Raw genomic sequence first — 23,799 nt, 5'->3', positions numbered from 1 at the left:
ATATATATGCACAGGGATTAGTAGTCTATACCATTTTTAAAGCGTATTTATAATCAAATTGTAATCAAGAATGATTATAATAGAAAACCGTTTATTAACAGTTTTTTGAGGTATGCAAATTTCCGAATACCTTCACCGTTGGATGCGGTGGATGCCTCTAGCACGAATGTGATGTGCCTTACAAACAATTGAAAATTATTATATTTAAAAGCGTCTTTTCATGTACGTTGTCACCTAGAAATAACGACTTGAATAAAGATACGTTTTATGCTTAGCTAGTATCTCGTTGTGTTGTCTTTTGCACGGAAATACGTTTGCTGATGCTCTTCCTATGTTATTAGTTTGTTTGATGTAATGTTATGATGCTATGAATGCTCTTATGCTCAATGCGACCCTAATTTAAATCAACGCGCAGCGGTCCGAGTCCATATAACCGAGCAAATTTTAAGTGTTGTTAGGCATTGTGAGATTCTGGATGTTTTTCGACTTTCTGCTGATAATGTGACTTTCCTTAATGGGCTTATGTTGACAGTAGCGCTTTTGTTTATGCTCCAAGGTTGAATGATCTTAATAGACAAATACAGCATACGAACGTCAATAGGAAAATCAAGAAGAGTAGTTGTTTATAATTGCGGAAATAAGATAGCTCAGCAAATACTCATTCATGCGCCGATGCTGTAGCCGAACTCTCAAAATCGACTTATAAGAACCAGAGATGCAATAAAGATGATAACCAATCTACCGTTCTATCTAATTTTAAATACCACGCGGTATTATTGTTTACTGCTTACAGGACGTTTCGTTAAAATCAGCTCAACAGACTCCCTTTCTTTTTAGCAAAACATATGTACTTCATTGGTACATACCAGGTTCTCTACAATCACAGGAAGTGTGTCAACCTGACTTTAACTTCCATATTTCCTATAAACAATATTTTATTCAGGTATTATTCTCAAATCTAACCTATTTTGCAACCATTGACTTTAGACTTGAATCGATGTTAATCTGACCTACAAGACAAATTTCCTCCCGGCCCGCCCAGAGAAAGTCGTGCAGCTCCCTGGTTAGTAACTGAAATTCAACAACGAGGGTACAGATGTACAGCATTTTTTTCTGACAAACAATATATTTCTTAGAGGGTGATCCCGGTTGTAAAACATGATTGTTTAGGAAAAGTGATAAGAAGGTACACATAGGCGAAGGTGGCGTCATATTGGATAAGAACGTGACGAATGTGACGTGTATCGCGTATATGCTCTGTCCTTTCCTGTAGGATATTCACGAGACCACAGGAGGACTCCTGCCAAGACTTCTCAGCTCTGCTACAAATGTTGTAAGTTGCTTTACCCTCGTTGTGTAGCTATTTTAAATTTTCTCCTGTACTGGAAGAACCAGTAACCGATTTTCCTGTGTATCATGTCGAAAGAAAATGCAATTTTCTTTTATTTAGCTCGTTTTGACTAGATTAATGTATTATGTACACATTTTTGTTTCACAAATTTCAACTTCCTGGAGTATTACAAGCTGCACACCTACTATCATTGTATTTCCACATGTTTTCATTAAAGGGCTCTCCTACCTCATCCTTACCGCCTCTATCTGCATCTTCGGCCGGAAGCCTTTTTGTTCGAGAGCAAGACAGAAATAACGAAACCACTCCAGATACCACATGCTGAACGAGCTCCGGCCAAATCTAGCACAACATGAGGAGCGCATCTATTCATCATAAAAGGTGTTCATGTGCACGCTACAAACTCATATCTAATCCTATGCATTCAGTCAATAAATTCCAGACAAAGGAGCGTAGCATGCATTATTGTGCCAGTGGTGTCCATGAGTGGCAGACTAAATAGACATATCATTCAATACCTTTGCAAATTATTGTTCTCGAACAACGTACTGAGAGTCTCGATCGGGGGTAGATCTCAGCAACGGCAATATGTAGACCTTTGAATTTACGTCGTACAAAAATCTATGAATGTCCTTTTCATTCTATCATTTTCCTTATCAATGGTTCAAGAATTGCTGCAGGATTTAGGATAATGGGTATATTACAGTTAGGCGTTTTTTTAGGAATTTTCGCTATTACAGTGGTCAAAGCAATAATAATAAACCGGTCCTAGTAATCGTTTTTTGCATACGCAAGTCAAATTTTAAAATTTGTTACATTATTACTTTGTTAAATAATTTGCAATTATTAATATTGCTTATACAGTTTATTTTTTTAATAAGTTTAATAATATTTGATCAGCCTTTTTGAGAGTTCCTTATGCTAAACAAAGCTTAAATCAAGCGCAAGGTAGCAGCCTTATCTAGAAAATATTTAGACGTGATATCCTTTTGTGATGTTTCTAGAACGCCTACATCTTTTTTTTTTAATTCATGGTACTCACAGTTTTATATTATATAAATGGACTACTATTAAATAATGTCTATTTAGGCATATATATTCATATAAATACACACACATATATATATATATATATATATAGAATGTGTATTTTAGTACATGTACAGCCTTGTATGTAATCATTAACGGCGAAAAAAATTTCAAATGATGTCAATTTTTTAAACATGGCAGGAAACAGAGTGGTCGTTCTCAGGTATTTAGATAATTCAACCTAAACAGCATCTGACGAATGAGGAGTAAATCGGCGTGAAACAAATCAATTATAACTGATTTGTTCCATGTATATGTATATATATATTCCGGTTTACATGTTCACTTTCAGCGCGTTGATTCGTTCATTCCAAAACTGGCTGGTCAGTATAATTGTTGTCAAGTCGGAATGTGTAGTTGCACCCTCCATTATTGAGGGTAAATGAATAATTTGTCTTTACAACTTGACAACGCCCCCTCTGTTCCATATTATGTTTAAAAAATCTAACGCATTTGAAATTCTATTACATACAAAGCTATGCATGTAATATATATATATATATATATTGTACAGGTCAACAGCGCATACCTCCAACATTTATGTGAATTTTCTTACGGTACTATAATTAACATATGCCGCTTCAGAGATATATATCATGCCTGATGCATGATTCTCATATATATATATACGAGAAGCACAGGCATGATATATCCATCTAAGGATTTTTCTATATATATATATATGTTGGAGGTATGCGCTGCTAACCTTTACAATGCATACCTCTTGCTTAAATATTTAATATTATCATAGAGTAACGTATTTGTAAAATACGTTACTCTATGATGACCGTTTTTACAAAACGGTGATGGTTTATCCCTTAATAACTGCGATGGGACGGAGTTTCATGCATTTTGAAGAGATACCGGCTTCATGACAAGTATTCACCACGTCTGTCACATTCTTGTAGCTCTCTGGAGCCTCTTCCATCACCAACTTGGGCGACGCCACTCTACAATGTAAAGTGAAAATTTACACATTTTAGATAATTTACCTAACATACCGTTAGAACTATCCGTAATTGTCTATGCATTAACTAATACAATAATAAAACTAATAAGACTGATTGCTTATATTTTGATGACTAGCATACTGAATGGGATGGGCTAGATTCTATGGCATATTGGCCTTGTGTTGCCTACGTTATAAGCATAAGTCAACAGTCAAGCCGTACCTCAATAACCATATGAAAGTAAGTTACACGAACGAATAGTCACGTCAACAAAATCAGATATACTGATGATACTTAGTAGAGAATACTGATGAGCCTCGCCAGAGCGTTAATGAACTGGTCATACAGTACCTGATGGTAATACCCTTGTTTGCGAGCATTTTTAGTACATCATGGTAATCGAGATTACGGCGAGACTTCGCTCGCGATAGTGCACGACCTGCTCCGTGACACGTCGTCCCGAAAGTTCTTTCCATTCCTTCAGCAGTTCCTGAAAATCATTCAAAGATTATCGATAAAAACATAAAAACAACACAACTAAATTAACCAACAATGCGACAGATTTTGGTAATTTAAAGAACATTACGTCTTGTTTTGCTACACTCCTTCGTTAGGATTGAACTTATGTTTAGCTCAACGTATTCCTTGGCTATAATGATAATATGTATTATTATACATATACTGGTTTCATGTAGCAACGAATTAAAGAACTGAGGGGGACTTACCTGTTAGCACGTAGCTACATGTACCCATTGTGCCGCCAATGAGAACTGGCTGACCACTTAATTGATAGTCGACTGGAATAAGTGGATGGTGGGGTGGAAATGCTCGAGTCGATCCCTTCCGATGAACAAGAAGAGTGCGCAATTTGCCGTTGACCATATGTTCCTCGACCTATTATATACTGACAAGTTAGAGCAAACCATAATACGCAAGCTATAGGGTGTCATAGGTGCACCGATAATTGTCACGCGAAAATGATATCTATATTGATAAACTAGTTGATAAACTATAGTGATAAACTAGTGGTAAACTAGCTGATAAACTATAGTGATAAATTAGCTGATAGCTACAGTGATAAACATCGTTATTTATAGTTGATTATTCAGAAACTGATTACAGATCTGTTTATTCCGCAATATCTGCTAGGGAATACGCATACTTCCGACACAAAGAAAGGCTAAAGCGCCGTTTGAAAGTTACAACTAAAGTTCACTCATGATGAAAACACTGCCCGAACTTAACTGCATTATTTGGGTTGTGTGTTGCATAGAGCGCAGTTACAAAATAAACTTAAAAATTCGAAACCAACTTTAATATTATGACCGTACCTTAGCAATGTTATGTGATACGTCATAAATAACATGCATGTCAAGATCATCCGGGGTCGTGTTAAACATCTTCCCAAAGGCCTGTCGCGTAAGGAATGTCATACTGCTCCGGTTAACCCAAGCGAAGTTGGCCGCAGCAGCCATTGCAGCTAGGTAATTCTGGCCTAGGAGATCAATCGGAATCAAAGAACTGCCTGTCTGTTTAAAATAATTTGCTTTAATCAATATTATATAAACAGAAACATGTTGCCTGACCACAAAAATAGGCTTAATTTTAACTAAAATTCAAGTAGGATTCCCCTCACGGTGTGAGGTGTGTGTGTCGTAATGTTTGCCTAAAATACTTGAAGACACGTTATAGTCCAGATTCCAGATTAGGCGTAGACATAGTTTGTGTAGGTAGCCAGACACTCAACGACAGTACTAAAGGTGAACCTCGAAACATTCAAGTAGTGACTTTTTAAACAATTTAACGTTATGGATATAAACCGAACGCTGAATTAATTTCTACAAATGAGTAATAACTAGAATATTCCTATCGTAATAGGCTGTAAGTAAAGATAATAGCATCATCCATCGTACCCTCTTCCGATTGAATACGGGCGCATCCGAGCTGTCTGTCGTTGACTTCAATTTTGTCTCTTTTCATTGCTTTCTCCATCTCTAGCAGCGCATCGGTTGCTACTTGGTGACCAAATCCGCGAGACCCAGAATGTATCATTACACACACCTTAAAAACCAAAAGGTTAAGTGGTTCGCCTTAGGTTAGATCGAAAACAACAAGTATTTACCGCGTAAAGTGTGTAAGTAATTTTAGGTTGGATCATTACCTAATTTTAATAAGCCATGAACAGGGACACTCGATCTATTACCGAGTGCAGGAAAAATGTAATAGAAGAAAACGTTAAATACTTATATTGTAGCGTGAAATTAGGGTAATTATTGTTGTTTACAAAGCACCCACCTGTCCCATTTTTTCAACTCCCATCTTTGAAGCGGCTTTTGCATCAAAAATTTCATCAACTACTTGGATTTCTGCGTAGTGATTTCCAGCACCCAGAGTGCCCAATTGGGGCAAACCGCGTTTCTTTGCTTTTGTTGATACCTAACCAGAAAGACAAAAATTCATGACAATAAAGAAAACGCATGAGATACTATTTTAATAGTGTTCGCGTCGTTTTCATGTTTAAAAATTTTTAAATTAATTTGCCTTTGAAAATTAAATGCCTGTAAGCATTGTTTTCTTAAGTACAGTGGCTACCGGTTTTGAAGGTATCATCGAAGATAAATGTAATGCAATATAAACCAGGATAACACATTCAAGTTAAAATGACAAGTAAGGAGGATGCGTTGAATCAGTAACTACTATTATTGTGTGCTGATGTCCACCAACGTTTTTTTTCTAGCCAGCAAATATTTTAGCGGCTTAAACTGAGGTTAACTCATATCGAAAGCGATTTTTTTACCTTGGCTGGATCAGCATTTAGCATCCTTCCATATTCTTCGCAGTGTTCTTTATCCTCGGCCCATGCATAACCCTCCCTAAAACATAATTGCCAGGACACAATTTCTATCAGTTGCTAAGAGTAAGTATCAACTAGCTTGGTAAGGAATCTTCGAAATCTCTTATGATAGGGAATGCATTTACTAACATATATAGCAGATTAGTTGTTCTTCACTTAAATTTTATAGCGAGATTATATTTTGTTTTGTCAAATTTTTCGTTATCAAATTTTGCTAAATCTATAAGTATTAAGTTCGGTTGTGAAAATGAACCAACGAACTTCCGAGTGATCTAGGGAAGTAGAGCAAATCTGCTGTGTTTAAAAATAGCTAACCAAGTTTTTGGTAACCTAATTTGATATCTACATGTGACATAGGAGTCCTACCTTAGTGACCAGTCCATGCCCATTTCAAGTGCCTCTTCAAGATCTTTTGCGTTCATTGGAATTATTCCTTTACTTCCTACACCGACCGGGATGTGGTCAAACAAGGACTGGGTTAGTTGATCCTGTAAAACGCAAGCAGGGTTATTAGGACAGCGTAAACTATTCTATACATGGAAGGCGAGATTCACTAGACTCTCGATTAAACAGAGATCATTAGCAATAGAAAATGTTAGCTTTTACCTTGACTGGTATAACATCTTTCTCCATGAGATTGGTTCGGATCAGACGAACGCCACAGTTAATGTCAAACCCTACACCTCCAGGAGAAACAATTGACAAAGGGTTGTCCATGTCAAATGCAGCCATATTGCCTAAAATAAACAATTTCTAGTGATTTCGGACGTTATTTTACCCTAGAACACACAGGGTGAGATTATATTGAGAACAGTACTTCACCTAATTTATTTATAATCACCATTATGATACTATTCTCTCACCTATGGCGAAGCCATATCCGGAGTGAATATCTGGAAGACCGATTGAGTGTCCAACAATACCGGGAAGAGCTGCAACATTTGCGATCTGTTTAACTCCAGGTAAAAACCCGCCAATGTTTCCTGAAGATGTAAATGCATTGAAAAGGTTGTTACTGATAAAAGGTTATATTAGCGTTTACATTAACTACACTGTTAAAAAAGTTGCGCAGATTTCATTTTAGCTTCTATCTCTCACGTCTATTAAGCACGTCCAGATGATTAAAAAATAGCTATCGACTTAGGACGTCGCGGATGTTTATAGAGATACCATTTATGATTTGTTAATGTTAACAATGATCACGGGCGATTTTTCTATCAACTATTCTTCTCTAAGAAAGATTCATCAGTCTTACAGATAACACTAGTTGCACCGCAATCAAGAGATTTAAACCACAAATTATCGATCCCTAATACGCTAATGGCCCCTGTAGAAAAAACCCATTAATCGTAACACTAACTGTGACAGTGAGCAATAACTGTGACATTCATTGTATCTAATATATTAGAAAGCGGTTGTGGTAATTTGATTTGCTTGAATTAGGCACCGAGCTCGACAAAGCAGAACTCTTTTTCTTCTAGAAAATTACTGATAAACATTCCTCGCGAGAAATTAATCAGTGATACGAGGCACAATCCACATAGTGCACAGAGGGCTACTTTACGAAGGACAATAACAGGTTTTGTTGTGATTCGACCTACTAACATTTATTTTGAGTGGCCACTCGGTTTCTACAATCACTAGGAGAACCTTTTTCTCCAGAATGAGGAGCTATTTACCTGCAATGTTTAGTTTTTTTCAAAATATTTTAAGCAACTCTATTTATTAAGAGGTGCTGTATGTATATGCCCGCTGATGGATTCCAGCCAGTATCTTTTTAGACGGCCTTTTTAACTATAATAAGACAAAGAATCAGAAAAAAACATTTGTGTTGCATGTGGTACATGTGTGTTGTTACATTTCTATGGAGGTTAACAAAAATATGGATGGAAACCAGCTATACTTAACGCAGAGTCTTACTAAACTAAAAAACTTAATGGCCTACCAACTTCGTAAAACAGTTGTGTTAAATTTATATTTGAACAAATAAAAGCTGAAAATGCGAACCAAATCTCGTTGTTTAGTGACTATTTCTTGATTTGTAACAATAACGATAAAAATACTTACGACAACGTGACAGTTTGCTTAAATGGGGGCAGACTATAAGCAAAATAAAACAGTATTTTATGTTATAGAAACTATTTTCACTCAACCCAGTCTAGAATTTCTGTTCCTACTACTTCTACCACTCTATCGTCTGACGGTACGTAATATCCTTTATTTTGTGATGTGTTTCTAGTACTAAATATGGATTCATAAATTATTATTTGAAACGGCTTTTGCAACAGGGGTTTACAATTTTGTATTTTACCAGTTCAACATATTCCCATTTTCAAACATCAGACTCATTTTCCTGCCCATCATTTGCAATTATGAGTGTACAAAAATTTACGTGGTTGTAACGTTCTACTTTGTTGTTCGTGTAACGCTGTATTCCATTAAGCTGAAAACCTACCCATGGCCCAATTTTTTCTAGGACAGAGATCGGATGTTTCCGTCAAGATACATGCTATGATAGCTGGCTTCAGTCCCTACTTGTTTTATTTCAACCTGAATTTACCAGAGGAAATGTCGTTTTTTTCCATTTACACGCTACTTTATTCTTTATTTGATCCGTTCATAAATTATTTACAGTGCTGTAATCACGACATCAACAACCGCCACAATCAATGAGTATTGTGTATGAGCATGTTTGTATTTGTTCATATCATTTCAAAAGCATTTATATACCTCTTGTTGTTGTTATCGGAGAGTTCTTTATCGTCATCATAGTAATTGGAACTGTTGTTGCTATTTATAATTGTATTTAGCTTGTTTTTTTGCTAATAAAATACTCAAGTGCCTCGATTCTCGTTACCTTCCCTTGTCCCTACGGTAATTCAACGCTGGATGTTGAGAGTATTGCTACAGCAAGTACATACAAGACTGTTGTTGGCAAGGATCAGGCATAACAAGATCATTATGCTTAGGATATCCTCTGGGTGCGTTGCAACATCGTTTCTTACATTAGCTGCGCGCAAGCCACATGAACAGCTGGTGCTCAGACGCTATGTTTACCAATGAACGCGTCTAGCTCCTAGCAGCTGGTACCTATCTGACTCTTTTCAGAGGCCATACATCAAACTATGTGCGCTGCATGTCAGCCAAAAGCAACAGACATTTGTGTCCCGCAGCAGTAGACGTATGGTGTCTTCTGCGTTACTCTAACATGGATCAATTATACTGGGGGCTATTTTTAAAATACTCTAATTAGAATAGATTTGTGTACAAGGTTCTGAGTAATAGTATAGGATAAGGAACATGAAAATTACCAAGGAACTATAAGAACGGCGATCAATCGACAGCACCCTGTAAACAATTCTGTAAAATCTTTGGTATTTTTGTTATTTCATAACTGTACATATGACATACCGTGTATTCGTAGGTTAAAAGTCAATATTTAATATTGCTTTCAAAGAAACTTCAAGAAACTTTAAAGTTTCACAGAATTACATCTGTCGTACTTAAACTTTACTGTGCATTGGCGGATTAACCAATTACTATAGAATAATACATAAACTATATAATGTAAGATACCAGGTATAAAGTAGTAAATTTCTGGGTAAGCATTAGGTTTTTCCATAGCCACCAGAAGAGTTGACACGCCAGTTTGTCAGTGCATTCCGCAGTATGTTACCACCTAATCGCATCGGTCAATATATCATATGCAGCAATATTATTATAAGTGATCTAATGATAAAAAACACAGCATGGATTTCCATCCTAAACGGTACTGGAAATCGAAGCACAGTACACTTTCAATGAATTATGAAGAATGTTTGTTATAGGCATTTTTGCTGAATAACTCATTTTCCAATTTGTATTACTGATACCGTTGTTTGTGTGATTAATATTATTACCTTAATGATTGAGCTGTAAAGCGTGTGTAACCAAAAGTTAACTTCTATAATATTAATTATTATTTTTACTATCTTTCGCTAAGCGGTAGCTATAAGTATAAAGCGTAAGTAAGATGCTTCACGATTGCAGGCAATCCAATTAAAGACATTAGGAGGTTAAAAAGCTGATAAAATTTTGTTTTATAGATTAACACACTGAAAAGAGTACGCATATCGGAAGGAAGCGGCGTTTATTATAAGGTTCAATTTTACTGTAAGCACCAGTTTTGCAATATAGTTTTGTATAATTATATCTTAAAATGTTACCTGCATTATCACGAGAGCTGATCAGTCATAGAGACTATGCTAACTTCATCTTTGAAAAGAAAATAGTGCTTATAAGACTGGATACGTTAAGAGACGCAGACCTACTTCTCATTTGTTGTATTCTGAGCGGGTTCAACTTTTCAGACTCAAAGACAAGTGTGCAATAACAGTACCTCCAAAAATTAAAACAAAATCTTACCTCTGCAGGAGTTGCGTAGCTCTTCAAACATTAGCTTTTCGAGATGACCGTTTACATAGAACAGTCCTTCGACTTTCATGTTGTTGACGAAGCCTTTCTTAATTTTCCAGCATACAGGACCAACTTTCTCCAAAAACTTCAGTTCCTCATCATAACTTCGTACCATCTTGCCGGTTTACCAGATTCGCATTTATGCCTAATGTCCACGTGTGAAGTTAGTTTTTTTATCCGGGCAGTGGTCGGATCACACACAGCGTGATTCCGACACACAAGTCAACATCACATAACCGGCATTAGCTGGTGCTAATATCAAATTTAGACTCAACCTACTGCACCCTGGTACACGGTTCGCTGATACCTAATTCTTATTTTTTAGTGCTTTATACTGTAACAATAATAGCAATAAATTCAAACAAATCAACAATCTCGATGTGCACACTTCAACTAGACCGGGAGCTCAATTATAATGCCTAACCGGGCTTTCTGTAATGGAAAAAGTGATTGTTCGGTAAGCCCTCTCGGGTAAACACAACGACTGTCGTCTGCTACATTCGAGGGAGGCTTTCGCGAGTGGATATGGAAGTGGCGCGAACCAAGAACATTATGAGTTTTTAATGATTAATTACCATTAAAGAAGCTGCTTTTAGACCGAAAAAAAAATAGTCAGTTAGCCCCATATGCGATTTAATCGTCATTCTAACATCTATCCGTTAAATCTACGCGGAGTCTAACAAATCCTCGTTCAGCTAACGAAAATAATCCGTTAACGTTAGTCATTTTACCGTATGGGATATGACACTGAATAAGCATTATATACCGCAGACGTATGGGCTACGCCCACAAGTAACATTCCACATATTTGGGGGCTGTCTGCTTTTGGGTGTACAGAAAAAAACTTCCTCGTTTAAAAAATACAAGCAGCATTTTTTTCAGAACGACGTTGTACTGTTTAGTATACCAGTCTTTGCTCCTTTTTTCAGTCGTCCAAATTTTTCTATTGACACTTATTTCCAGAACCTATTATTTCTGATGCTGCTTTTTGTTGATCGCTAAAAAAATTTACGCTCGCGCAACTTAATTGATAAGCAAGTCATTTTATTGCTTTTGGTGATTCACGAAAGGATTATAATTTCAATTTAAGGCAGTACTAGCATTACATTAAGCGTTTTTTTAGTCAGCCGGATGACCAAATTTGGTGTCACTGTTACCAAAAAAACAAAGGAGTAAGGTACATTCAACATAATCAGTCAACTGGTGTCAACCTTTACAAATTCATGTCGTTTCCTTTGTCTGCTCGTGCACCTTATTATTGACTCACTATACATTTATCTTATCTATATATATATATATATATATTACTTGTGATCTGTGAACTGTTGGCAAAGTTTTTAAACTTTATTAGGCGGCTTTTCTTGCACACCTGTTTTGTTCCCTCATAGGCCAGTGGAATATACAATTTGGTTGAGAAAAAGTTAAAAACGAGTAAAAATGTTTCCATGCTTCATTCAGCCGCTCACAAAAAAAAAATCAAAAAACCCACAAAACAATTCGAATAGGTAGTGATTAAAATAATGATGCATGCATGTTTCCGTATTCATGGTCATGGGATATATACCTTACCCCTCATTTATTGACGCTTCGCTATAAGAAAAGAGATGTTAAATTTCATAAGGCAACCTTGAAACATGAAGCCATTTTAGGCCTAGCCGCTAAGGTAGAGTGCCAAACATCCTATAAACAACAAAAAAAAAAAAAAGGAAGTTTTGCAAGGATAATTAGACCGTACCGCAATCAATATAGTTGTTCAAGTAATATTGTGAGAGATCGAGTGGTATCACATCGATACACTTGGGACGAGATAAATAAAACCGAATTTTATTACTCGAATTCGAACTGGGCATTTTCTAACTAACTAACTATAAGTAATGACGGCGCTCCGATGCACAAACGATTATCCGTTCGCTTTTCAGAATTTCACAGTCGGTAAAGGTTACCATTTAGCTGATGCCGTGTAGTAGAAAGTCTGACAACAAATGAGCTGACAAATGCATGACGAATACATTTATTTATAAAGATTCGCCAAAAGACCACGGTTAATTATAGGCTAAGATGAATACATTTCTTGTCTTACCAGATTGAGTTTCCATTCGCATATGACCCGAGGGGCAAGTGTCTATTAGATGCAACGATACTAGTTTTTGTTATACCGGGGACACGCTCTGATTCGCACTTGCGCTTTTGGGATCATCTACGCTAATTCGTATTGTGGCCTTTACTGCGCTTCAACTCTACCTGGCCCAATGAGGCAAGGTGTACCAGTCGTCAGAAAGTTTTTGTGTTTAAATGATTTGTAAATGATGAAATGGCGCAATCAGATTGTAATGCACGTGGTATCTCGGCTGAACTAACTGGTCCAAACATCGTTTATTATAAGAAACATAGCGGAATTAATCGATTTGATTTTTGTTCCAGCTGTTTATAGCAGTGACCGTTGCCGCTTGCTTATGTTTGGCTTTCGTCAACTGCAGTACGTAGATGGATAAAATATAGCCCGGAAACGGAACGAATGCGCGCAGGGAGCTCTGTGCGTGGCAAGGAGCAGGAAGTAGGAGTAGGCAACTGAAACAAATAGTCACAAACGATCAGACACAAAGGAAGGCATGCGTTCAGTGGATACCATGCTGGAGTTAAGAAAAAACGATGGTCCAAAACCCATTAGTCGATCCCGAAATATACCCAAAAAATTTACGCATTAAAAAGACTAGGGGTATTTTCAAGTAAAAAGCAACAGTAGGGTACTGCGGCACATAATCATTCGATATGCAATATGAATCCGGGCTAATTAATAGTGAAGTTTACAAGCGAATGTTGTCTTTTTTTGAATTCAAAATATTTCGAGACTTAACAACCTTTCACGTTCCTAAATATGTGAAACTTTGTTGCACATAATAATGCAACAAGCATGTAGGTTTTGATATGTGAGGAAAGCTTCCCCACACATAAGAAACGACATTCGGAAAAATATGGACAAAAGCCTAGAGTTTTACTCTAGCTATTTGTTCCATTTAATGGCGTACACGCACAATAAAGTAGAAACTAATCCAATATTTATTGGAACAGAAGACGATCTTGTATTGTCTCATTAATCGAAGTTAGAATCGCCTCTTGTTATCGATCAAAGCTAATGTACTAGCGATGTTCACAACTGCAACTTGGCAGCAAAGTGGTCGGGGAACGAACTTATTTAATGGAGAGAACCGGGTACTGAAATCGATGAATATAGTATTTTATGTGCGACAACTGAAAAGTCATCACATTAAAGAATCGCTATGTAACCCATATTGTCCTTATACCCATACTTGATGCCAGTTGCATCGATTTATAATTTAAGGTTTTGCTAATTAGAGTCCATCTTGTAATCGTAGCGGTACTAGTAGCTAGTTAAACTCAAAGGAAACTTTTATTCACGGGCAATATGGCAGCTTCAGCACAAAGTTCGATAGTATAAAGTGTAGAATAAAATAATCAAATAACCCAGAACCCAAACTGGTGTAACTATCTCTTGTAGATTCATCGTGATGACCTGCACTGGCTTAAGTCGGTTGATACTACAAACAGCTTCTTATTTTATGTTGCCAACAACATGAGTAATATGCTCGATAGTCATTTTGCCCATAGTTATCAGAAGCTGATGACTAATTTTTCACACATGGGCAATATCGATCAACTATTAGTTCAGTTTTCACTCTCCGACCTCCTTCCGTTTGAAGTTCTACAATTTACAACTTGGCCATTCTCTTGCACTTCAAATTATGTCGATCACCATTAGCTGCTAGATCCACTTTGTGTTGAATATTCTGTTTGCGAATAGTAACGATCGGTGCTCTATGTGTACGCATGCGCAATAATCTCTTTCAGAAAAACATAAATACAAATAATGGCAATCAGCATAGTTTTATTCGGCCACTATAACAATAATGTGAAAATGAGCATAAGGATTTTGTGCATGTTTGGGAAGCTGACTGTTTGTAACGTTTGCGATTTAGGTATCGTCTGCTTGGCTACAGAAGCCGTGTGAAAATGTTTGCCGTTAAACCACCACTTAAGGCGTATTTGGATGAACTCGGGTGAGGATCGCTGGTCAAGGGTCATTACACACTGCTGGGTAAGCCTAATGCTCGATTGTGGCTCAGCTTCAGTGTATGATAGCAGCTAACTACACCGCCGTAGCTGGTGATCAAGGATAGCGTGTGACCTTCATTGGATTAACTTCAAATAGTTATGCTACAGTTGAGCGTGGACAAAAAGTGCTCCAAAGATCGTGGCCAGCATGCGGCACAACCGAATTAGTCAACTGACGATTTTATTGCTATAGTAGTCGCGGTAATGTAGCAGAAACAACAGCAAGAACGGCCTAAGTCGAAGGACTCTGTCTCGCAGCGGCCAAAGCTATGGGGACTGATTCGCCCTGCGTCCGAACTTACCTACAGAATTTATCTTCGTGTGCTAATTGAAAACCCTTCAATCCCCTGGTCTTCACTTCGGTATCGTTTTGGTGCCGCTGTTGCTGCTGCCCCGTAATGATCAGTTCTCGCCACTATTCGCTGATTTTAGGTGAAGAGGTTGGGTAATTTGCGTTTGTTTATATGTGTGTATCTCTGTATGTTTGTGTGAACGTCCCCGCCTTCCCCCCACTTATAGCTATTCGAAAGGCTTAAAAAGTTGGTTGGCGCCCTTGTTGTCCCTATGCGACGGCTGTCGAACGGGCTGATAATGAAGGAAGCCGACCTTTACAATCGTATCGTTCATCCGCCGTTGAATTTTATTTATTCTACATTAATCGCTAGAGGACGACCATTGACTACCCGTAGCATACCGTTATACTAAACAATGAAGTAGCCTGTTTGCCTGGATCTTTTGCATATCAGATGTTTAGTGTGCATATCCTCCTTTCTTGCATTTTGCTACTGTTGCTGCCACTACTTTGCCATCAGTAAGTGGTAATACGAGCAGAAGCGGAAAGTGTGCAGTTGGATGGTCCATATAATACTGTAGTTCTCCTTCGTTTTTACGGACACAACAGCACTGGCAGCAACGATAGTGTGGGATTACGAAGCGGACCGCCGTTACTCCTTTCCCACATGTGCGCGAAGCGTGTGCGTTTATTGGACCTTGGTTATGTGCGATCTCTCCCGGTTAACGCCGCCAGAATTCGGGACTAGTGTTTCAGTGGATCGGCGAACCCGAAGCTATTCGGTTGATGCATCGAGACGTTACGGAAGCATCGGAGCTTGTCCCCCCATGGTGGCTCTTATCGAGCTAGGCTTAGTCAATTAGTAATTTGCGATTCGATATCTAGGACACTATATCAACAACGTGATACCAAATTCTATATGGACGTTTGAAAAACATTAGAAAGTTCTTTGAAGAAAGTTTTGTGATTGTCAAAAATTGACGACTTTTTGAGTCGACAGTGCACCAGTGATACAACAAATTGCCATGGCTCCTCATGTTGAGACCGAAACCTCGATGCACGAGATTAAAACGACCACAATCCATGAAATTCCCGAGCGTCCCGCTACCCCGCCGCCACGCGAACGAGCACTAGAAATTCTTAAACTATGCACTGTGTCCGACATCTTTCGAACCGTTGGATATTATATTAATCCCGAAATGGTCGCCAAAGTCAACGGAGTCGTCACGTTCAACATTGAAGGTTAGCAACAAATATACAGAGCTCTTAATTGCGTCAAATGCGTGTGCATTCTAAGCAGTATTCATCACATCGTTTCACTTATAGGTGTTTCTGATCATTTTGAGATGCTTGGTTTTCCGAAAGTAGAAAAGTGCTGTAAGAATCTTGCGATCCAGTGAGTATGCTCAGATCTATATAACGTTTCGAGCAAAATACTAGTTAGGGGGAAACTATCTTAATAATTATGAACCATTTTTATTGGTTCTGGAAATAAAAACACTAGCAATAATAATTATGTTGGTATTTTCATTTACTGTATTGCTTCTAAAACAGGCGAACCTGCACCATGGTTTGTTGATTTGAAGAATGGAACTGGTTGCTTCGGGCAAGGCGTCTGCCCTTATCCTGTTGACTTGCAGCTCTTCATGACCTCCGAAGTGTTTTTACAGCTTTTCAAGGGGGAAATCAACCCCAAACTTGCTTACATTTTTGGCTATTTTAGCCTCTCCGGGAGCATTTTCTGTGCTATCCGACTCGAAAGTCTTATGTGGGCTGTGCGGGAGTATTATGGCTTGGTCTAGCCAACTTCTTCGAAAGCGACTAGTCGAGCCACAGCGGTACGACTATGAAAAGTGGATACGCCATATGAGTTGAACGTGACCACCAACTCAGAGGGGTGTGATTTCACCTGGAACCCCAATACCGGAACACGTAAGCACCTATAAACTGTACAGAAACAGCTACATTAGGATGTGTTTGTAGATCCGTATTAGATCACAAACTAGAGCACTTTTTGGAGTGATCGCTACTCCTTACAGGCACGACGAATAGTAAACCAATATAGCACGAAACTACTAGCTTTAACTCCCGCAGAAGCTGCCTGTTCAAATGCAGGAGAAACTGACGGCAGACTAGAACGAGAAGTCAAGATTCCCATGCTTTACGAGTAAACTTTGATTAATATTGTGATATAATCAATCATTTCAACGAACGAGCCGGTTGGCATTTTGTTAACTGATTGATGTTATGTGTGAAAAATTGGCCAACATTTCGAAAATACACACGGTTACCACCACTAGTAGGAAAGCAGCATCAGTGACTGACGAGGTGATGAACTAATATTGCTCAACTGATATCAACTATTTGATGGTGCGTTTAATACGGAATAGACTCGAAGCTGGACTACGTTAGTATAAATTGTTAAATCGCTTATTCGGTGAAAACGAGCACTAAATCTTCGAAAATGGCGCGTTGATCTAAACAGGACATCAATGAAATTCATTGAAACTGTTGAGTTATCAGTAATACATTATCAATAAACGTACTCAGCTTCATCTATAGCTCATCGTACAGGTTAACTTCTTCCTTACTATATTTGGTTCTTCACACTAGAAGAAGGTACATGGTTTAACTAGCAGGTATATCCTATAGTTTCGCTGTGCGAATGATTAGTAGCATTCAATATAAGTTTAATTATTATGGCAATTTTACTAAACCACAGGTCTTCGCACGGTAGGATATCATCGGTACCAGTGTTGAGCATAAAACGTGCTTCTCAAAATATTCTCAATCCTTTTGATGCGTAATTCATTTTGATTACATGAATAGAGTTTTTACGGACGGTTCTTTTTTAATACTCGTACATACAAATACGTTTGCCAAAAATCTACCGCTGTTGTTCGATCGAGTGCAGACCCTGATCTTTGACGAATTCTCAGATTTAGGCTGAAGGGGATAATTAAGTTGTTGTATTAAATTAAATGTTGAAACGTCCAATATCTCGTTGTTGAAAGTATGGATTTGGTGTTCCACTTGGAACCGCACATTTGTAAATGACTTAATGAACTCCCTGTAAATAAATGCTCCAATCCTGATTCGCGCGTCTTTTTCTGCATTTATTTGTATGTAATATAATGGAACACAAAAGAAAAATGTAATGATTTGCTTTGGTTTATTTGCATGACAGATCTTTCCGGACTTATTTGGATTTAACTAAATCTAAAATCACTGTTGTTGTAGAACCACGAGTTCTGTCAATCATTGTACTAATCGACAGCTAGTTTCAAGGTTTAATTTAAGAGATGCCTGCTATCAGACAGCGGCATATTCTGCATCGAAGGTATAAGTGCCATAAGGTATAACCACAATGATTCTGAGCTTTCACATGGGCAGTTTTTAAAATTATCAGAGTATTTTTTTTACCGGAATAAATGTGTACTACAGAATGCAGTATTTTGCTATACCTAGAGGCATTAACCTTTAGGCTAAACATAGTGATGATCAGCGAAGAGCGCGGTGCTTCGAATTAGCTATCGCCGCTTTTCAAGAAGAGAGACTATAAAACTGCTACGTTTATTCAAGCCAAGCGATCATCTTGACAAGCAATACTACTAGTTAAATGTGAGCGTGCATTAGATACTTTTTAGTAATGGACTTATATTTCTTCGCAGGATAGATATTACGGTTAACGTTCTAAACAGGCTTGCATATACCTAGTTAAAAAAAATTTACTTTAGCCGTTAGTTATTGCTTCTGAAAGCGTTCTTAACAACTGCTACCTACAAGGTTTCCGTTGATGGCATATTTTCATCAGAATATAGCAATTTTTATCTAAAGGGACTACCAGGGATATACGATGTTAACGAAAAGAATCAAGTTCTTGATTTAATAAAACGAGTTCTATGCCGTGTTTTGTCAAACATTCAGGAACCGGTTGCTGAGGCTCATTCACCAAGTTATAATATGCGCTCGGCGGGCGCCACGACGCGTCATTCCACATAATAAAACGATTAAGCAATGGTACTGAAGAAACATAAAACTAGATTAGAATAACTACTCGTAGAAGATACAAGTATTTGTTGCCCTTCGAACATCTTTGAACGTTTTTAACCACCCTGTAACGAAATTTTGTAAAGAAAAAAGATATTCTATTAATGAAATGATTGAAAAGGATATTTTAAGTCACCGTACTTTAACGTGACTAAAAAACCTCGCTGATGCTACAGACATATTAGCTAACTTTCGTATAGGCTTCTGCCAAAATTGCATTAATATGACACTATCGATAAGTTCCGTAGAACAGTCTGGATTTCACTAGATACCAACGCAGCAGTGAAAAAAATAATAATAATAGTATAGCAATAAGACTAACTATGCCGTTTGCGGATATCATTTTTTGTGTAATTTTTTATGCATCTTTGGCTAATGATATGCACCTAAAAACGCAGTACGGGGACATTCTGGGAAGCTTAGTTCATGAAGCTCAACGTACGATTAGAGGTTGTTTTTTTTTTTAACTCATTTCAATTTAAACTTGCGTTTATTAAGTACGCTCATCATCTCAACTTCTTCGTTGCAAATCACCTGGCAATATAGTGTCATTGCTGAACTATGCGAAGTCACTAAACCAATTTGAATCACTACCAAAATTCAGGCACATCTTAAGCCAACAACAACAAATAATACTTCTTATTTTTCAACCAAATAAGCTTCTTACGAAGCCGTCGGCGTAAAATTAATATTGGCGAAGTCGAGCTTCACAGAAAAAAGTTTCGAAGGAAAATGGTACGTAGCAGGTAAGAAGAACAGGTTAAGTTATAAAAGCTACTATCTGTTCCGAATAAGCTGCTGTTAGCAGGACCGCAGATCTATCTACCAGCGACTGTTTTAAGTTAGATTTTGGCTAAAGTAATTTTATCTATCCAAAAATCACCCTACTTTACGTTCGCAAATATCATTACAGCCTTTAGTTATATTCTGATTGGTTCCATCAAGTTACTGACCGTAAGGCCTTACTGTAGGTAATTGGTCTCTGAAAATAAAAAAAAAAAGAACCAAACTAGCTTGCAACTGAACTATAGAATATTTCTATATTGTACAACGAGGAGTGTGTGGTTCAGAAAAAAACATCGTGTAGCCGTATATTAAATAGAAAATTACGCAGCAGCGTTAATCAGTGTTTAGGTTATTATTTTAGTTATTTTCTGCAATTTCGTCCCGTGAAATGGATTTAGAAATTTCTCGCAGTACATTTGCTGTAAATATTGTTAGATCTGAATTCATTATTTATACATTCATCAATCGGAAAATTTTGTTACCTTAGAAATACTATTAAGACCAAGGTATATTAAAAGCAACCTATGTTATTATTATGTTCATCATTTTTACGCTATTTGGTTTTTGGGCTATCTTTGTAATAAGTATCGAAGCATTTGTTAGACAAAAGAAAGCACTAATAATAGTTAAAGGCTATAGATTCATTGCGTTCCGTGGTTCTTTAAATAATACATGGCATAAAAATGCCGAAGTGATCGATCTCCTTTTATGTAGTTCATGCTGTACGTATATGGTAACACATATTGGTATTTCCGTACGTCAAACTAGCTTTCAGATTTCAAATTTTTAGCGGTTTAGTCCTAACAAACTAATTAAGGAGTTGTTTTACTAACTAGGAACTACTAAACTAGGAACCCGCCTTAAGGATGACACGTTAAAGCAGTCACTAAAGTAAAGAAATGATTATACATTAAATATAATGGCGTATTTATTTACTAAAGTACATAAGATAATGTTATTTCTCTCTTGGCAGGTAAAAGAATAAAGTAGTTCCAAGGTCGCAGTTAGTGCAATGACTGCCCGCAGTGACTGAACAGTTCTGGAACCCGGACCCGCGTTCCGCCTATCGGCGCTAACCTGACCTTGATGTGACCTTACGGAAGAACTTTATACTTACCAATTCTTAGATATTTGTGCTGTTTACGATTCTCGGTCCATTGCCATTGTCAGAATCTACGAGCTTCTTACGCGTCCTGCAACAAAGTTTCTGGCTTAGCGACCCGTATCCTAGCTCTGCCTGCCGTCCCCTTGACGGACACCATATCAGTCGGTTTACAAAGCATTTGTAGAGCTATACCATTCTATTTGTTGACCATGTCGTCCTCTTATATTGGCGTGCGTAGTTCTTTCGATTTACATGACCGTTTACAAGCACCACTAATGTATCCGGGTATATGGGTTTATATACCGGTACGAACTTATTGGAACAAGTTTAGGTGGCAGGAGGTCACAGGAATAGCGTTTGATTTCCCCGAAAGTGACTCAACTAGTATGGCCACCTTGGCAAGAATCTAATTTTAATGAGGACAATAATTATCTTATTTTTTCCTTCATTGCAGCCCTGAGACATTTCTGTTACGTTTTAGGCATAAAGCGATCTAAATTATTTATTTAAAGATGGCATGTTCATGTGATAAAAACATTATTTCAAGGTTATCACAACGGAGCGAAGAACCTACGTCTCAAATATATTTGAACCCAAATCATTTGTTACAGTTGAAGACTACCCGATATTACCGGGTGGAAGAATATTTTAAAACTGCTAATGCAATTGAGGATTATAAATACGTACATGTATTCTGTTGTGGCCATGTCTGTGAAGGATCACAAGCCCCTTTTCCTCAAATGGAATCATTGGTTATTTCTTTTAAACACACTATACCTTGTAACACTATTATTTTATAGTTGACTCGGGCGTCTTTGACACCTGGTAACCTGTTTTACCCAACATGGAAAACAGAAGTTGCTTTAGAATTTTAATTTAAGACTCAAGTCTCAAGCGAGATTTTAAGGGTTAGTCAAACGTAGTTCGGTTTATTCATTGTTTCTGTAAAAACGACAGCTATAAACTGCACGGGAATAACTTTGCTGACAGAATATTTGAAATATTCGACCGACTGATGTTACTTAAGGCGATACAGGGCTTTCAATGGCAAGCATTCGTCACATAATTTTCATTAGGTTAGTGTATAGCTTGTTTGTGATCATCAAGCATTTTACCTGTTTTAGTCTGTCAAGTGGTTTATTATGCTAACATTAAGATACTTAATATATTTTTTTCATTTTATACATATATATCTATATATACATAAGAACAAATCGAGAAAATAATACAGATGATAAAAATAGGATTACGATATAATAGATCAGATTTGGGTCAAAGCCAGATAATGGAGCTTCTAAGCTAAGCCAGACCGGGTCGCACTCGTCAATTTAAACCCATTTCCTTCCACATATTAGAACTTTTCACCATACTAAACGACCTCAGAGTTTAAAATCCCATTTAAAATCTATTTAAAATACTAAAAACACAAATTTAAAAATATCCAAGATAGGAATATTGTTGCAAAAATGCTCGGTTACGTTTTGCCAGAAGCTCTAATTGAGTTTCAAATTCAATAGCTACGAGGACAATTCTTCCACAAAAAGTTGATGAACTCAATAACGGAGGAAGCACACCAAAATGCGTACTTAGTGTCGTTACAGCAAGACCATAGGCCAGCCATGATTGAATTATTTTTAATCAAATTTACTTTTTAGCTGCTCCATGAATCCCGGCTCGAAGTGAATCTTCTTAACTAAATGGTTGTTCGACGATAAGTAGCTTCGAGATATAGCTTTAAAAAGACGCTTTAAGTTTGGAAAACTGAAGAAGTCTCGTACAATAGCAAACGCTTGAGAAAACAGATCGGTCCACAGAAATTCATACATTATAGGCCAATTGTATAGAGTAAAGCGAACTCAAAAAAGTCCTTTTTCCTGTCAGTGATACATCACATTTGGAAAAAGCCACTAAAACCACCGTCAGAGGACTTGGGTGGTAGGTTCTTTTTATGCCACCATATTTTGTAGACATCCCTCGGGATGATCTCCATCCTCATTAATTACTGAGAAATAAATTTTGTGAGAGTACATGAAGGCGATCTCTCTCAAAACTGATTAGACAAGGTCTTCAACACTATATGCGAATGTTTTTGGCGACAGAAAATAAATAAATTAATTGACAGATGAGAGAAGGTTGTAGAGAGTAACGATAAATACAGGATAAATAATTTGTTGCTAGATTTCGAGTGAGATACTGCTTGTTAGGTGAAAAAACCGACATACATTTTTAATCTTAACTTCTGATCTTGAAACTTGAAAGTCTCTCTATACGTATATATATATATACAGCTTTCAGCCCAAAGCTCTATGTAACTCTTCTTAACTTACTATATGATTGACTGTTGATGTTTTATTTCATTCAAAGGAATTATTTTAATTTTTATATATGCTGAAACCTACTCCGAGAATCTGTAGGGTACGTGTGATGGTGTATGTGCTGTATAATAGCATCTGAAAACTCGAAATGTTAGTCGTTTGCTAAGCCCAGTTGGCTAGTTAAGTTGCTAACGTGCACGCTAAGGGGTGACAGTGCCAGTATCGCTAATTTAACTAATTTATTTTACAAAGGAGATTAAATTAATTAATGAACAGGGTGTAATAGAGCAGGCGACTAATACATTTCGTACGTGAGGGATCGTTCGCTTTTTAGGTTACAAGCTACTAGCTCTATGTATTTACGTGCGTATTGAACATAATATGGCAGGCCTATTCAACCTTGGAAATTTATTGCGTACAA

At 37.3% G+C, this 23,799-nt stretch overlaps 3 protein-coding genes and 1 long non-coding RNA gene across 21 annotated transcripts in view; 2 read left to right on the top strand and 2 right to left on the bottom strand.

Annotated features, from left to right (window-relative positions):
• Nucleotides 1-4,707, top strand: part of AP-1sigma (AP-1 complex subunit sigma-2) — a 19,082-nt gene extending 14,375 nt beyond the window's left edge. For all 4 annotated transcript variants that reach the window (XM_086987542.1, XM_022804288.2, XM_022804289.2 and 1 more), the window contains exons 6-7: nt 1,274-1,333; nt 1,569-4,707. In XM_086987542.1, coding sequence (XP_086843668.1) covers nt 1,274-1,333; nt 1,569-1,676 — 168 coding nt within the window. In that variant the 3' untranslated portion in view covers nt 1,677-4,707. The remainder of the gene's footprint in view (nt 1-1,273; nt 1,334-1,568) is intronic.
• RtcB (RtcB RNA ligase) lies at nt 72-11,156 on the bottom strand. The gene is made up of 11 exons (XM_022804275.2): nt 10,649-11,156; nt 7,108-7,227; nt 6,851-6,981; nt 6,611-6,732; nt 6,188-6,263; nt 5,686-5,826; nt 5,304-5,451; nt 4,722-4,885; nt 4,116-4,284; nt 3,742-3,880; nt 72-3,390 (listed from the first exon to the last, which is right to left on the bottom strand). Exons 1-11 carry the CDS (start codon nt 10,812-10,814, stop codon nt 3,252-3,254), a joined length of 1,515 nt encoding a protein of 504 aa, XP_022660010.1. The 5' UTR covers nt 10,815-11,156; the 3' UTR covers nt 72-3,251.
• A 3,120-nt stretch (nt 11,157-14,276) lies between these two features.
• Nucleotides 14,277-18,217, top strand: LOC111250124 (hydroxysteroid dehydrogenase-like protein 2). Its single transcript, XM_022804870.2, has 2 exons — nt 14,277-16,364; nt 16,677-18,217. Exons 1-2 carry the CDS (start codon nt 16,148-16,150, stop codon nt 16,922-16,924), a joined length of 465 nt encoding a protein of 154 aa, XP_022660605.1. The 5' UTR covers nt 14,277-16,147; the 3' UTR covers nt 16,925-18,217.
• Nucleotides 16,630-23,799, bottom strand: part of LOC111249324 (uncharacterized) — a 27,758-nt gene continuing 20,588 nt past the window's right edge. For 6 of the 15 annotated variants that reach the window (XR_015326722.1, XR_015326719.1, XR_015326726.1 and 3 more), the window contains 2 exons: nt 21,076-21,151; nt 16,630-19,237 (listed from right to left, as the gene is read on the bottom strand). This is a non-coding gene — a long non-coding RNA (uncharacterized LOC111249324). The remainder of the gene's footprint in view (nt 19,238-21,075; nt 21,152-23,799) is intronic. The other 9 variants (XR_015326723.1, XR_015326720.1, XR_015326729.1 and 6 more) reach the window with 4 other exon arrangements.

The sequence above is a fragment of the Varroa destructor genome, unplaced genomic scaffold, assembly GCF_002443255.2.
Source record: "Varroa destructor unplaced genomic scaffold, Vdes_3.0 BEIS01000004.1, whole genome shotgun sequence".
In the NCBI taxonomy this organism is placed as follows: Eukaryota; Metazoa; Arthropoda; class Arachnida; order Mesostigmata; family Varroidae; genus Varroa; species Varroa destructor.
This window is presented reverse-complemented; position numbering and strand designations above follow the sequence as displayed.

Coding starts and splice junctions, on each gene's coding strand:
- LOC111250124 (XM_022804870.2), top strand. CDS start 16,148: ATGGCTCCTCATGTTGAGACCGAAACCTCGATGCACGAGATTAAAACG. Junction 16,365..16,676: donor CGTCACGTTCAACATTGAAG/GTTAGCAACAAA, acceptor CTTCTAAAACAG/GCGAACCTGCACCATGGTTT.
- RtcB (XM_022804275.2), bottom strand. CDS start 10,814: ATGGTACGAAGTTATGATGAGGAACTGAAGTTTTTGGAGAAAGTTGGT. Junction 6,733..6,850: donor AAGATGTTATACCAGTCAAG/GTAAAAGCTAAC, acceptor TGCGTTTTACAG/GATCAACTAACCCAGTCCTT. Junction 4,886..5,303: donor CCGTATTCAATCGGAAGAGG/GTACGATGGATG, acceptor TTGATCTCCTAG/GCCAGAATTACCTAGCTGCA.